This window comes from Bison bison, unplaced genomic scaffold (assembly GCF_000754665.1).
Source record: "Bison bison bison isolate TAMUID 2011002044 unplaced genomic scaffold, Bison_UMD1.0 scf7180017864080, whole genome shotgun sequence".
In the NCBI taxonomy this organism is placed as follows: domain Eukaryota; kingdom Metazoa; phylum Chordata; class Mammalia; order Artiodactyla; family Bovidae; genus Bison; species Bison bison.
In genome coordinates this window covers 1,742,148-1,757,083 of record NW_011494652.1, presented here as the reverse complement: position 1 = coordinate 1,757,083, position 14,936 = coordinate 1,742,148, and the positions used below count along the sequence as shown (strand labels likewise).

Here is a 14,936-nt window from a genome sequence, read left to right as displayed (position 1 = left end):
CTGATGTGCGGGTGACATGCCCCTAGCAGCCTGGGTCAGGCAGCACAGCGAGGGGGCAGGGGACAGCCCGGCTCACCCTCGCCCCCTTTCTGGGTCCGTGTGGCCGAGGGAGGGAGCACCCCGTGGCTCTCACCGAGGAACCCAGGCCCCCGCGCCCTGGGGGCGTACAGCTCTGCCCTCCGGTTCCCGTGTCCCCAGGAGCGGGGCGAGGGTGCCTGCAGGTGAACAGAGATGTGATCCAGAGGGACCCCAGGGCGCCCTTCACCCCTCAAGCTGCCCAGTGGGGGAACAGCCCCTGGAAGGGGTGTGCAGGGCAGGGTAGGGTCCTGCCACCCCGAAACCTCTGGGAACCCCAGCTCGGCCCACACAGCCCGATTCAGGGAAGGAAACCAGAGCGAGGCGAGAGGCGGACTTAGCCAAGCCCCTGCCGGGGTCTGTCTGGAGGCAGGAACCTTGCCAGCTCTGCCCACCTGTGCGGCCAGTGGGGGCTGCTGTCTCCCTGTGGGCGGGAGACCCGGCCAGCGAGCCTCCCTGCCTGCACGCAGCGGGCTTCCTCTCTGCTGAGCCGAACCTACCCGGGAACAGCTCCTTTGACAGGAGGGTGGCTCACACGCTCCCTGGGGCCGGTGAGGCCAGGGCGGCCCTCAGGACCAGGGCCCGGGCTTTGCAAAAATGCATCAAGAGCTGCTCTGAGAACAGGCCAGCTGGGAGGGGTCCTACTCCTCTCCACGCTCAGGGGGTGGGCGATGATGGAGCCACCCGGCAAAGCCCCTTCTCAGGCTGGTTCTCAGGGACCTGGACCGGCCATGCCAGTGGGCGCCACTAGAGGGCGCCTCGGGCAGGTGCACGCAGAGCCTCCAGGCGAGGCAGGACGCCGGCCAGGGCAGCGGGTACACGGGCTCACCTCCGCTCTGGACAGCTCCTCCCTCCTCTGCTTGGCACTAGGGTCCACTGGCTCTCAAGGGTGGTTCCCGGGGGAGGCCGGCCCAGCCCGGGAGGCTCAGTCAGGGCCACAGGGGCCCAGGGATGGGTGAGGGGATGTTGGGGGAGGCCGTCTGCACCTGAGGTTGGGCCCGAAGCCGGTTCTGGCCACACAGAGGTCCCTGTCACACGCCTGGCTGAGGCTTCCGGGGCCTCAAGTGGGCACCAAGGCCTGTACCTGCAGGGATGCTGAGTGGCCAGCCTTCCCGTGGGCAGCGAGAGAGCAAGGAGAGGGCGTGGTGGGGGGCGGCCAGAGGGGACCCCCAGGTGCTTGGAACGCTAGGACTCGACTGACCCGCTGCTCTCCACTTCCTCTTAGCCCAAGCCATGGCCGTCACCAGGACGACCTTCCTGTGCCCGCCCAGCCGCAGCTGAGGGTCTTTCAAGATGTCCTTGGCGACGATGACACTAAGTAGCCAGCACTCCTGAATAACTTAGTGAGAGCCATTACGTGGCAGCTGCTACACTCAGCTTCACCCTCGTCACAAACCCATTAGACCCTCTGGACAAACAAGAAGACAAGGGCACAGAGCGGACAAGCAACTAGCCTAAAGTCACACAGCAGGAAGGAGACAGAGCTGGACGCGACCAGCAGTTTGGCAGCTACCCACTGGGCAGGACCTTGGGACACAGAGGTCCATGTGGGCCCGGGGCTCTCCCCACCACGACCGGGGAGTGCCCCCAGCCCACCTCCAGGGTCTGCCAGAGCCAGAAAGCGCTCTGGGGCTGCTTGGGGCACCCCGAGGCTGGGAGCCGAGTCCTCCCTCCAGAGGCCCTGTCTGTCCCGAGAAAGCGCTGGGCTCTGAGCCGCCACCCCCTCGAGCCCCCAGGGTTGCGCCGCGGTGCCCGTGCACAGGCCCTCCATCACTGGGGTGGCGTGCGTGGCCACTTTCACATCTGAGCATGGATGTGGAAGCAGACAGCTTGCACGCGGCTCAAATGCCGCCATCGTCCTGGCGGCCCAGGAGCCAGGGCTCCCGGCAGGTTCCCACTGGCACAGCAGGGTCTTGCGGGCAGGTCCCCCGTGGGCTCCTGTCAGGACACAGTGGCTGTCATGAATGAGTGAATGGTCCTAAGCAGATGGACAGGGGCCAGGCAGGCCCTGACGGCTGGGGAGGGAAGGACAGGAATCGGCGGGGATGGCGGGGCTGGCTGGGCCGGCTGGGCCGGGGCCACAGCCCCCTGATGGGGATGGGTAGCCAGCAGTGTCAGCGCTGAGAGCCCTGCATCCCGGCAGCCTCTCTCTCCCAGGGCAACCACAGCCGGGGTGACGGGAACCGCCGGGCCAGGCGCCCCACCCCCGGGAGGACACAGAGCTGAGCTGCAGCTCCAGGCCACTGTGGACTGTGGGCTTGTTACACGCGAGGACCGCCGTGCAGTCACGTGTTCGGTCTTGGGAGCAGCCAGGGAGCCACTGCATTACGGTCCTCATTTCACAGTCGCCGAAGACGAGGCACCAGGTGAATAAGGAAGGAGCCCAGGAGTTGTCCAGGGAGCGTGCCCAGGAAGCCCCGTAGGGGCACTCAGGACAGGCTGGGGCGGTGACCGTCACACACGCACACACACGGACACGCATGCACACCCAGACACAAACACACACACGGACACGGAAGTCCATGCAAACATGTGCACCATCACACCCAACACACATAGGCATGCACGAGGCACACCCAGAGACGTAAGTGCGTGCACACACGCACACCTCACACACACACGCGCGCCTCACACACACACACGCGCGCGCGCCTCACACACACACGCGCACACTTGGACATAAAAAGTACGGGAAAATGCACACACGCAAACACACTGCATCTAAACACAAACACAGAAATGCAGGCACCCGAACACACACGCACACACACCAGTGCGCACACGCTGACGCACGCGGGCGCAAATGCACAGACACGCGCACGCACACCCCGCACAGGGGCGCCAGGGACAAGCAGACGGGCGCTGCAGCACGCGAGGCTGGCCTCTCTCCGCAGCAGTGTTTTCTTTGCAGCTTTTGCAAGTTCTCAGCCACCCAGCCTTCAGGATCTTATTAGATTTCGTCCTGGAGGAAGGGGACCCACTCGCTTTAAAATTACAGCCATAATTCCAGCTAACTGTGTGAAGTGGAATTTGAGGCCCCTGGGGAACCCTTTAATTCAGCTTTAAGCGGCTCCCGGCACCTGGCGCTTCTCCCTGGGGTGACTCGGAGCGAGAATCTAGACCAGAGCCAGGAGGGCTGCTGGGTCTGAGAATGAGACTCCAGGGGGAGGCGTGCACGGGTCCTACTGCCAAGGTGTGCCTGGGGGCGCTGGCACCGAGGGGGCAGGCTGTGACCCCACCGAGGGGCCAGGAAACTGGGGTCCCCACGGGCAGGCTCTCCCCGGACCCACACAGCCGCAGCCTGGACAGCTGGCCTGCTGCTCCCGGTCACAGCGATCAGCCTTCCCCCAGGACTGCCCGGGACACTGACCCCTCCACCCAGACTCCTGGTTGCCCTCCCCAACATCTGTGATCGGACCTGGGGATGTGGCATTAGGAAGGACCCCGGCTGGCTAGAGGCGCCACAGGCAGGCTGCTGCTGCTGCTGCTGCTGCTAAGTTGCTTCAGTCGTGTCCGACTCTGTGCAACCCCATGGACGGCAGCCTACCAGGCCTGCCCAACTCAACGGTGTGCAGCGGGACGGGGAACCTGGTCACCGGGCAGACGGCTGGACCAAAGTGGGCACTCGCCCCTCAGCAGACACGCCGAGCCAGGCCAAACGCACAGGGCGCCGGCTCCCCGGGACCACCGAGGGTGAGGGCAGAGCTCAGGAAGGACAACTCCCACGACCTGCGCCGGCTCCAGGACCCGGCCTCAGTGCTCTCATCTGGGAAATGGGGATGCAGGGTCTTCCATGGAGGACGACGGGGTGAGCCGAGGCGCATGGAGCAGCGTGTGGGTCCACGCGACACCGCGGGGCGGGGGTGACAGGTCAGGGACAGCACTGCTTGCTCCGACTAGCACTGAGGCCCCAGCCAGGAGTCCACCGCCAGGAAGGCTCAGCCTGGACACACAAACGCCGGAGGCCACGCGAGGAGAGGACGGTTGTGCCTGGGAGCTGGAGCTCCAGGGACTGCAGCCTCCTGCCGGCGCGGGAGACAGAGCGGGGAGAGTCCAGAGCGCCCCAGAGAGATGCCTGGGGGTTCATGCTGGGTCTGGCCTTTGCTGGCTTTATCTCCCCGTCTAGAAAGGGGCCAAGAATGGGGTTGCCAGCCCCAGCTGCTTCAGCGTCTGCTGAGACGCACGCCTCGTCCCTACCCCGGCCTCGTAGGCAGACAGAACAGGACCAGGCAGGGCTGTCAATGCCCCGGCTGGGGCTCGTCACACCCTCAGCTCTGCCAGGGCTCCTCGTGGCTACGAATGCGAGTGCTCGCTCAGGCTCAGGTCCACGCACAATGAAGCCTGGTCCATGGAGAAACCCAATTGTCCAGCGACAGAGGGACAGATAGGAGGATGCGGTGCACACATATGACACGTTACTCGGTCATCAAAAGGACGAAATGACGCCGTCCGCAGCAACAGTTTCTTTTTTTAAGTTGCTCAGTCGTGTCCGACTCTTGGCACCTGTACAGTCCATGGAATTCTCCAGGCCAGAATCCTGGAGTGGGCAGCCTTTCCCTTCTCCAGGGGATCTTCCCAACCCAGGGATTACACCTAGGTCTCCCGCGTTGCAGGTGGATTCTTTACCAGCTGAGCCACCAGGGAAGCCCAGGAATACTGCAGTGGGCAGCCTATCCCTTCTCCGGGGGATCTTCCCGACCCGGAATCGAGCCAAGGCCTGCACTGCAGCAACCCAGATGGAGCTAAAGGTGATCACGTGAGTGGAGCCAGTCAGACGAGCGAAAGTCGTACGGCATCACTTACACGTGGTATCTAAAATACGGCACCGGTGAAGCTACCTGTGAAACAGACTCACAGACACAGACAGACTCGTGTTGCCAGGGGCGAGGGGGCTGGAGGGGAAGCTGGGGCTCGCAGAGCAGACTGCTGCATACAGAACGGACGAACAACGAGGCCCTACAGGGACCTACGCCCAACCTCCTGGGATAAACGTCGGTGGAAAAGAACAAACAGAATGTATATAATTGAGTTACTCTGTGGGACGGCAGAAATTCACACAACGCTGTAAATAAACTCTATTTCAAACAAAAACCCCCACGTGGCCCCTGGAGGAGCTCTCAGCCCAGAGCGGGCCGCCCTCAGCTCCTTCTCTGAACAAACTTCACTTTTAAGACCCTGAAGTGGACACACAAGGAAAGGAAACAGCCCCAGGCACCCGCCGCAGCCCAAGCCGGCCCAGGAGCCCAGTGGGGCGCCCACCCTGCCGGGTACAGTCGCCGGCTCTGGCTTTCAAGTGTTCTTAGCGTCCTGGTTGGAATCAAGCAGGGGTCCTGCTCAATCTCTGGTGGCACCCCGAGGTCCAGAATCCAGGGCCGCGTGCACAGAGATGCCCCCTCCCCGGTCCCCCTGGACTCCCACGCCTCCCGCGCCCCCCACCGCCCAGGTCGCTCCTTACCCGACGTGCCAGGGCTGCTGGGGCCTCTTGGCATCCTCGCCGGCTCCGCCCAGCCTGTTGAGCGAGGGCGACCGGCTGCGGGGCCCGGGGGTGTAGCTCCCGAGGGTCTTGGCGGCCCCGTCGGCCTTGCCGGGCGTCTGCTGCAGCAGCTGGGGCGAGAGGCTGAGGTGGGAGGTGGCTGCGCAGACAGCCCAGTCGGGCGCGCCGGCGTGGAGGTTGTTATCGCTGTTGGAGCGCAGCAGGAGCCGCGGGGCGGCCAGCGTGCTGGGGGGCCGCCGCCTGCGGTTGGAGTACGCCGGAGCCTCTCGGAAGGGCACTGGGTCAGAGAGAGGGGAAACGCGGGTGAGCGCGTGTGGCACCGTCATCCAGGAGAGGTGCCTGACCCCCTCCCCCCACCAGCTGCCCAGGACACGGACGCTGCGAGCTCTGTGCTGAGCCCCCAAGGGCCCCCGCGTGTGCAGAGCTCGCCCTGACACAGAAGCAGACACGGGTGGAGGCAGGGAGCACCCCCCTTGCATGGAGGCTCAAGCCAATGCTTGAGATGGAAGAGGCTTGGGTCCCACTTCCATCCGCGCGCCCACGCCTCCAGCGGCCCGGAGACCGTGGACGACTGGCTGCCCCGGCTCACAGCAAGGACAGGCAGACACCAGGCAGCCGCGGAGCCCCTCCTCCTCCTCGCCGCGACCTGCACTGGGGGTTGGAGCTGGAGGCCTGACCCTGAGCACCTCAGAATGTGGCTGTCTTTGGAGATTGGGCCTTTTAAGAGGTGATTAAGGTAAAATGGGGTCACTGGGGGGCCCTAATCCCACAGGACTGGGGTCCTTGTAAGAAGAGGAGGTCAGGACACGAACACACAGAGGGCCAACCCTGAGAGGACATGGGGAGGGGACGGCTGTCTGCATGCCCAGGAGTGGGGGGATCCCAGGAGGACCAGCCCCGCCCACACCCGGGTCTGGGATTCCAGCCTCTAGGACTGGAGACAGCGAATGTTTGAGCCGCCCCGTCTGTGGGGCTGTTACAGGCAGGGCAAACACACGTGGCCCCCTGGCTCTACTGGTGGGAATCCGTCTGCCTGAACCCAGTGTGCTCCTGTCTCCACCGCTCAAACCGGGACTGGCAGCAAAGCATCAAACAGGAGGTGGGGGACACACCTCACCACGCTCCTCATGATGTTCTAGACTGGAGGCAAGCCCCTCGCTCTGGGACGTCGGCCCAGCCAGGGGCTCAGAACGAGGACACGGTCCTTGCGTACCACGAGGGCTGGAACCCACGTGGTCGGCACCCCAGGTTTCTCTGAGGGCTGGAGCCAGAAACAGAGTGTCCTTTCCAAGTGTGTACGCTCAGTCGCTTCAGACGTGTCTGACTCTCTGGGACCCAATGGACTGTAGCCCACGGGGCTCCTCTGTCCATGGGATTTTCCAGGCAAGAGTCCTGGAGGGGGTTGCCATGCCCCCCTCCAGGGGATCTTCCTGACCCGGGGATGGAACCCATGTCTCCTACATCTCCTGCACTGCAGGCAGATTCTTTGCCGCCGAGACACCAGGGAAGCCCGTCCTTTGCAAGAAGCGGTGTCTACAGAAACGCAAGCCTCTGGGCTGCAGGGAAGCAGCCACGCCAAGCAGCAAAGAACACGAGCCTCCTCGAGCTGGCCCTCCACAAACCAGACTGCAGAGCGACAGGAAGACACGCGCCCTCCTGGAGGGCTGACTGGGACGTGGGAACACCAGTGTCTCAGAGGAGAAAGGCGAGTTCAGGACCGAGCCCCACACGGTCCACCGCCCCGGCTGCCCGAGGTCGGAGGTGGTGAAGTCCGTCATGGAAACCAAGGACAGCTGCACCCCACCCAGAACCTGGGCAACCCCCTGCTGGAGGGCTGGGCTTGTGGGGACAGAGGTGGTGCTGGCAGAGCTCCACCGAGACAGCTGCAACCCACTGCACCCTTCGCTGCCTCCCTGGGAGGCAGGACCGTCCTGGGAAAGCAGACACACGCAGCCAGCCTGGGGAAGCCGCAGGGACATGGCACGAGGCTTCCCGAGGACGCACGCTTGGAATTCACATCTTGGCTGGTATGGCTGGTGAGAACTTGGAAGTGACCCAAGGGGAGGTCACGCTTTTTCCAGCAGTGATGCCAGCCTGCTTCCTCTGAAGCCCCTCTGTCAGGGCAAGGCGCACCATCACTCACATCTACTCCAAATTCTTCAAAGCAAAGCAGCTCTTCAGCGCCAGCCCAGCCGGGAGGGAGACAGAGAGCAGGAAAGGCGTGCTCCGTGGACTCCCACCTCCGGGGCCCGAGAGGCTGTCCTGTCCAGGGCTCGGCCGCTGGGGAATCAGTCCAGTGTTTTGGGGGGAAAGTCTATTTTAGGGAAAAGTCCCGCGTTTGTCTTTGCCGGTCACCAGGGAAGCCACCCCCATGTCACTGCTGCTGTCAGCATCAGACGGCAGCCCGAAGACTTCTGGAAGGACTGAGGGTGACCTGAGCCCCGCCCAGCAGGGGGGCGGGGGGACAGGAGACCGCACTAGCACGGCGGATCCAGGATCTCAGAGAGAGATGCTCTTCCTGCCGAGATCGTCAACTGCAGGACCACGGCACCGAGAGGAAGTCAGCCTCTTGAACAGATGCTCGCAACAGAGCCCCCTTGACTTCCTGCCTCATCCTTCCTGCGCCCACCCGAGGACAAACCAGAGCTCGTGCGGATGGAGGGGAGGGGTCACCTCAGCTCGGAGGGGACTCCTCCAGACCAGGAAACACTTGCACTCCATGATGTGAACTCATGCCGAGGCTCCCAGCTTCCCTGACCTTAGAGTCAGTTCTATTTTTCTGATGGTTATAAGCAGCTACAAATGCCCTTGATGGAAAGTGATGGAATTTGGGGGGAGCCCTGCCAATAGCTAAAACAGACTCCGAAGGGGAAGAACAGTCTAGGGGACAAGGGAACAGCGTGAACAGAACACCAGGCCCCCAACTGAAACCCCCATGCTGAGCACATGTTACCAAGATCAAAGTCCCAGAAGGTGAATCTGGGCTCATCGTGGAAGCAGATGTGCTCAGACAAAGGCTGTCTTTTCTGTACGCTCCTGAGAACCAGGCGGAAGAGGTCTTTCAGAGAGTGGCAGCAATTCACGGTGGGGTTGGGGGCGGGGGGGCGGCTGCCCTCGGAAGATTAAGGGATACAAGAGCTGGGACTTCTGCAAATACGTTCTGCCCCAAGGAGCCAGTGAGCTACTCATCTGGACTCTCATAGGTGACGTTTCGGTGAACATTCTAATGAACGTTATCTCACTGAATTACCAAGATTCACATTAAGTTCATCTCCTGTGTGGTATAATTGGAAATTCTTCCATGTTTATTTTTTGGCTTGGGATGGAAAACGTCTCCTTAATTCCTCTAACCTCACATCTTCATAAACCTCCAGGTTTCATAAAATGAGAGCTCCCTGTCTTAACCAACTAACCGGAACCCGCCGTGGAAATGTTGTTGCTGTTTTATTTTTTTTTTTTAATGTGCAAAGGGTTAGAAATAACTCTTTTCCTGTCTGAAAATGATTAATATTCCACCCAACTGTTTCCTTCTTCCAGGCAATCTGCAAACTCTAAGTGGGTGGATATTTTCTTAGCTTAGCCTTCCATGCATGAATTTATACGTTTCTTTTCCACAATACAAATTACACAAGGCATGCAGAAAACCAGATGCACTTTCAAAGTCTGCCACAGTGCATTTCCCACCCGCTCCCCGAAACCGCAACCCGGGGACGGCCAAGGGACTCCAAGCGGCGGTTCTGAAAGCGCCCACCTGGCCAGGGCAGCCAGTGGCGTCCTGGGGCTCTTGCTCCTGCCTGAGTGCTCGGCAGCCTCCAGGCAGCGGACAGGTTAGAGCCAAACTTCCTATTTTCCACAGGACTTAGTTCCTTAACAGTTAGGCTCTGGATGCACTAACGATGTACAAGCTACATTTCTGCAAGGGGCTGGAGACTTGGGGGGAAAAAAAATGAAACCGACACCTTCATGTGGGTTAACAGTCCCGACCAACTACAACAGAGCCCGGTCGCCCACCAGAAGTAATTACTCCCTTAACACGGCAGGGATGAATGAATGGCAATTTTAGGAGGACCCGGAGTCCCCGGCTTCCCCCACCCCTCGCCACCCCGGGCAGAAGCTGCTTGTTTCCATGCACTCCGCGCCCTAGGCTGGCTCTCCGCTTACCTTCCTTCTTGGTGAAGGCATTTAACAAAGACTTCATTTTCCCTCCGACTTTGGCAGCGGTCCGCTCATTATATAACCTTCTCGACTGGGAGGAAGGGAAGGGCGGCCCAGCCCCTGGGCGCCGGAGCAGTTTGGACCTGGGGAGCGGCGGCAGGCGTCTGGCCACTGCCTGCCTCCGAGCATAGCTGGGCAGGCCAGACCCAGCGCGCTGGTGACGGAGCCCACCCCATACTCTGTCTGTCAGCTGGGAACCAAGCGTGCGTAGACTGAGGCTGCTCTCAGAGCCCACTGCCGCTCCCCGCGCCCGTCATGTGAGCCGCGCTCCCCTGCTTTTGTGATCAGTGCGTCGGGGAGGAGGCTCGCAGGCGGGAGGCTTCGGTGAGCCCGGAGCCCCGACCATCCAAGGGCTCAGACCCGCCCCGGGCAACAGAGCACGGCTCCTGTGCTTTGCTCATTTTCATTCAAAAGCAAAAGCCAAGTTTTTCCTCGCTCTCCGCAGCCGCCGTGTGTCCGCCAGCAGACGTGGGGGAGCCGGTCCCGGAGAGAAAACGTCCCGGTTCCAGATAAGCTACGAGCCAGACCCGCGTTAACTGGGCGGCCAGTGCCAGTCTTCTGGAATCTCTGAACGTGACCCAGATTTCCGTTGGCAAGAATCAGACACAAGGACCCATTACTTCTCTGGCTCCCCCCCATGGAGGTAATGACCCTGGAGAAAACAGGATTTCCATCCCCCTTCCTAATTTTTTTTTTGGAAACAAAAGAGAGATGAAGCAATTAAGATTGCAGCCCAGCCAAAGCTCGCCCTAATTCCAGGCAGCTGATAAAAAGCCCGCTCCGAGCCAGGCTGCACGTTGCCTACGGGAGTCCGGGAGACACACGGAGAGGCGGCAGGGAAAAAGTTCTGCCCAAGCGGCAAGCACAGAGGGAGGGGCCGTGGCGGGGAGCCCCGCGGCAGGTGGCACGGGGTTATTTCGACACGAGGAGAAAGGCCTTTCCGAAAGCTTAACGGAGCATCCCCGGGAGCAGGTTCTGCCGCCTTTGCTGCTGGGGCTGTAATTAAGTGTCGTTTTTTCGGTTGCTAAGAGAGTTGCTTCTGAAATTTGAAGGGAAAAAAAAATAAGGAGAGAGAGAGAGAGGAAGATGGGACGAGATGAGGCAAAGCACCGGGAGCCTGTAAGCTGAATTCCATATGGTCGGCTCGCTTTGTGTCAACAAAAGCAGCAGAGGCACGAGCTCTGGGAGCCTCTCTCCACAGGACGCCCAGGGCTGGCGGGACGTCTGCCCAGGGTGGCGAGAGCGCGGACCGGGTGCCCATTACCAGCTGAGTGCGTGAGCGTCGTTTCACTCCCACGATGCCCCATCGCAAGGCTTAGAGCTGCCTTCAAACTCCACCCCGGGTGACCCTCGCCGCCACGCCGGAGCCCAGGCCACGTCTGAGACTCGCCCTAGCGGACACTCAGCCACTGGTGCGTTTCACCCACGAAGACCTCACGACCTGCCCCGCGCCACTCGCATCCCTGGGGGACAGAGCGGGTGACGGCAGGGGCAGGCTGTCCTCGGACATGGGTGCCAGGCTGCAAAGCTTCCAGAAGCATCTCTCTCAGATGCAGAAACCAACAAGGGTACGACCGCGCCTGCGTGGGGAGCCTGTCACTGTGCCCCCCTGGCGCAGGAACCGTCAGGGATCTTCAAGGTGGGGGTGTCCAGTTTATCGGGGGTGTGCTGGCTGTCTGCCCCAGCTGGGACAGGATGCCCCGGTGACAGTGACCTGGGGGAGATCCCCCCCGGAGGCGGGGGCCCTGCCACGTGGGCCCCAGGAAACCCTCCGGGGAGCCGGCGGGAGGCTCTGTGAGGCTCAAGCTGATGCCACCCCAGAGCGCGGGCCTCCTCCCGCGCCAAGTCCCCGCGACACTCTTGGCCTCTGCTGTCCACAGCGAGCGCGTGTGGTCCACGGCTGGCGGGCAGTGACTGAGCCCCAGGCCGGAAGTGCCCCCGCCATCGCTGGCTCCCTGTGTAGACCTGGGGAGGAGCGAGTCGGGAGGAGGTGGCTTCACCGGTGCCCCTGTGAACATCCCACATCTTTTCCAAGGGAGGAGGACCCCTCAACCCCGAGCTGGGAGCAGAGCCGAAGACGCCCAAAGAGCATCCACCCATGGCCCAGGTGGGGACACTCCCAGCCTGCCTCCCCGGCCCTGCGTTCAGAGGGACGGTTCCTCCTGGTGTCTTTGCCCGCAGTAGGAGCAGAGTCTGGAAATGACGGGCCCCCGGCTCCTGGCCCAAGGGCGGGCTGTTCTGAGACAAATCCTGGCTTCCCCGGTGGCTCATTGGCAAAGAATCTACCTGCCAAGCAGGAGCTATGGGTCCAATCCCTGGGTCAGAAAGATGCCCTGGAGGAGGGCATGACCACCCACTCCAGTATTCTCACCTGGAGAACCCCAGGGACAGAGGAGCCTGGCGGGCTGCAGTCCACAGGGTCTCAAAGAGTCGGACACGACTGAGCTACTAAACACTGGGAGCCCTCTGGAAATGACAGGGCCCCGGCTGCCCGCCCAGGAGCTGAGACGAGTCTGAGGCAAATCCCAGAACCAGGAAAGAGGCCGGCCGGCCAGGGGCAGAGGGGGCTCCCGGCTCCTGATCGCCCTGCCTCCAGGTTCCACGTCCCAGGGCACGCGTGGACCCAGGCTGTGCAGGCCCAGGGGACGAGGCAGTGAGTGAGACGGAAACCCCGGCTCCCTCCCAGGCTGCACGAGGGCCGCGGTGGGCGCGTAAGAGCAGCCTTTGGACATAACAGGATGTGAGGGGCCCCGGGAAGCACTCCTCAGCCCGAAGATTCCCACTCCCATTCCTCTAACAAGCAGACGGCCTTCCGATCGCCACTTTCAGGAATCCGAGCAAACGAGCCTCTGAGATTAGCAGCAAGAGCTTAGGTTCACATGCAGACCTACTGTGTGCCCGGCCCCGGACCAGAAATCCTGCCAGGAGGGAGGCGGTCCATTCCTGACCCCACCCATCCCGTCCATGTAAAGTTCCTCCCCTCTGGTAGGCATGCTCTCCTTGAACACTTCCAGCAATGGGGAGCTCACTACCCATGTACTGGCTCTGCACCCACGCACACCAGTCTCCTTTCTCGTCGCACCGACACCATTTCCACACCTGCCACACACTGATTGGAAGGGAAGGCTGAGGCGTTCAGAGCACAGACTTCATCCCAAGAAGTAAAGTAGGTTTGGGGGTGTCAGAGCTCAGACGCACACAGATGGCTGAGCTTTCCTCCCACCAACTCCTAGACCCTTGTTCTGTTGCCGGGGTCCTTCGTGGAGCAACCACAGTGACCGCTAGAGGCTGTGCTGGCCACACTGCTGAGGTTTGGTTTCAACTGGACTTCATTCCAAACGAGGGGGAGAAGGGACAGCAAAGATTCTGGTTTTGAGCTGGGCTGGGGTGAGGTGGGTGGCCAGTGGCGGTGGGGGGGGGCGGGGATGGCATGGGGTGACTCTGTCCACTTGCTCACCTGCCCACCCACCCCAAAGGATGACTGAGCATCTTTTGAGTTGGGGGGCTGTTCGAAGGACAAAAATCAGGAGGAAGGATTAGATGGAGTCTCCCCAAATCGGACAGCTTCCAGGAAGGAAGACGGTCACCTCAGAATGAACCCCAAACTGTCAGCCACCTGGCCTGGCCCGTTAGCCATCAGCTCGGCTCCAGCCAGCCCAAGTCCGGTGCCAAGCCCTCGGTAGGAGGTAATAAACCAACAATAAACTCTGCGTGAGCACCTCCATCTGCTCCCACTCCCCTAAGGACCTGCACGGTTTCGGCCCCTGCACCCCACTGACTGGACCCCCTCGCTCAGACCTGCCTTCCAAGCCCTCACTGTCTGAGCCCTTCATTTGCCATGTCTTTTGACAACTGCCTGACAACAGGCTGAAAATAATTTCATTTCTCATATAAAAAAGGCTCTTCGCACATCAGAACATTTCAAGACGCTATGAAGTCCTGGCAGGGAAGACACGCCAGGTGTTATAAACACGCCTGGTGAGAGTCTGCAGGGCCGCTCCGCGGGGACGGTCAGCCCACCTCCCTCCCCATGCCAGCCAGCAGCCGAGCACCGGACATGGGGCCACGGCCAGCATCCGACTCAGGGGCCGGCTCTGTGTCTTACTGCTTGGCGGCCCTGGGCTGGCCTGACACCCCAGCCCGCGGATGCCCCACCTGCAAGGTGGGAACAGCCCGGCGCATCCCAGTGTCGGCTGTGGGATTGCACGAGTCATGTGTGGAGCACGGAGCAGGGTGGTCAGCCTTCTGGGGTCGAGTCCCAGCGCCTGTACCTCCCAGCTCTGTGACCCCGGGAGAGGCACCATGTCTCTCTCTGCCTGTTTCCTCTTCCATCGATGGGGATGTGCATGCTGCTGCCACATAGGAGGCGAGGAGCAAATCAGTAATAGTAACGTCTGTAAGTGCCTGGGTTTGAAGGCTGCCAACAATGGCTAAATAAACAATTAAAAAAAAAAAAATTCTGTGAGTGAACAGCGAGTCAGTCTCCCTGGCCCCCACCCTGGCTCCGTGTCTGTGATAAGCCCTCCCAGGTCCCTTAGAATGCATTTACACGGTCTCTTTGGGTACCACCTCCTCCAGGAAGTCTCCCTGAAGGATCCAGTCCCTGGAGAGACCCCCCAATCTGCCGCTGCCCAGGGTCGCCAGGCCAGCAGTCCACCCTGGGGGCACTTCTCGGTTCCACGGCACATCAATCAGGCCCAGTGTCCAGCTCCCCATCACTCTGCAAATGAGGGGGCAGTGGTGCTCCCAAGGCTCTGGACGTGAGTGAAGAACCAGAGGAGAGGGAGGTGGCCCGTCCGGTTTCCACCTTGTTTGGAGTGTTCCCAGGCCCTTTTCCAAGCCCCCCAGGCGGTCTCCTGGGCTGTGGTCACCTCCCTGCTGTGCCCATCCGGCCTCTACCCACCCCCACGTCTGCCCTGGTCCTGCCTGCCACGAGGAGGCCTAGCCAGGCACTGGAGGAGGCCCGCCTCAACCGATGGACAGGCGCGTCCTCAGCGTCCTTGCCGTGTCCTGCCCGCCTGGGGGTGTGGGCAGCTGGAGTCATCCCGGGGCTTCGAGGGCTGCCAGGGCTCCAGGTGACCAGACACACGGCAGGGGCTCTGACCCAGGAGGCGCACGGGATGGGCCGGAGGGCACAGACTCAGCTCAGGGC

The 14,936-nt window shown here is 61.6% G+C and overlaps 1 protein-coding gene across 1 annotated transcript in view; it reads right to left on the bottom strand.

The window, feature by feature from the left end:
• Positions 1–14,936, bottom strand: part of SHANK2 (SH3 and multiple ankyrin repeat domains 2) — a 563,331-nt gene that overhangs the window by 295,617 nt on the left and 252,778 nt on the right. The window contains exon 13 of the mRNA XM_010837814.1: positions 5,531–5,846. Within this exon, the coding sequence (XP_010836116.1) occupies positions 5,531–5,846 (316 nt within the window). The remainder of the gene's footprint in view (positions 1–5,530; positions 5,847–14,936) is intronic.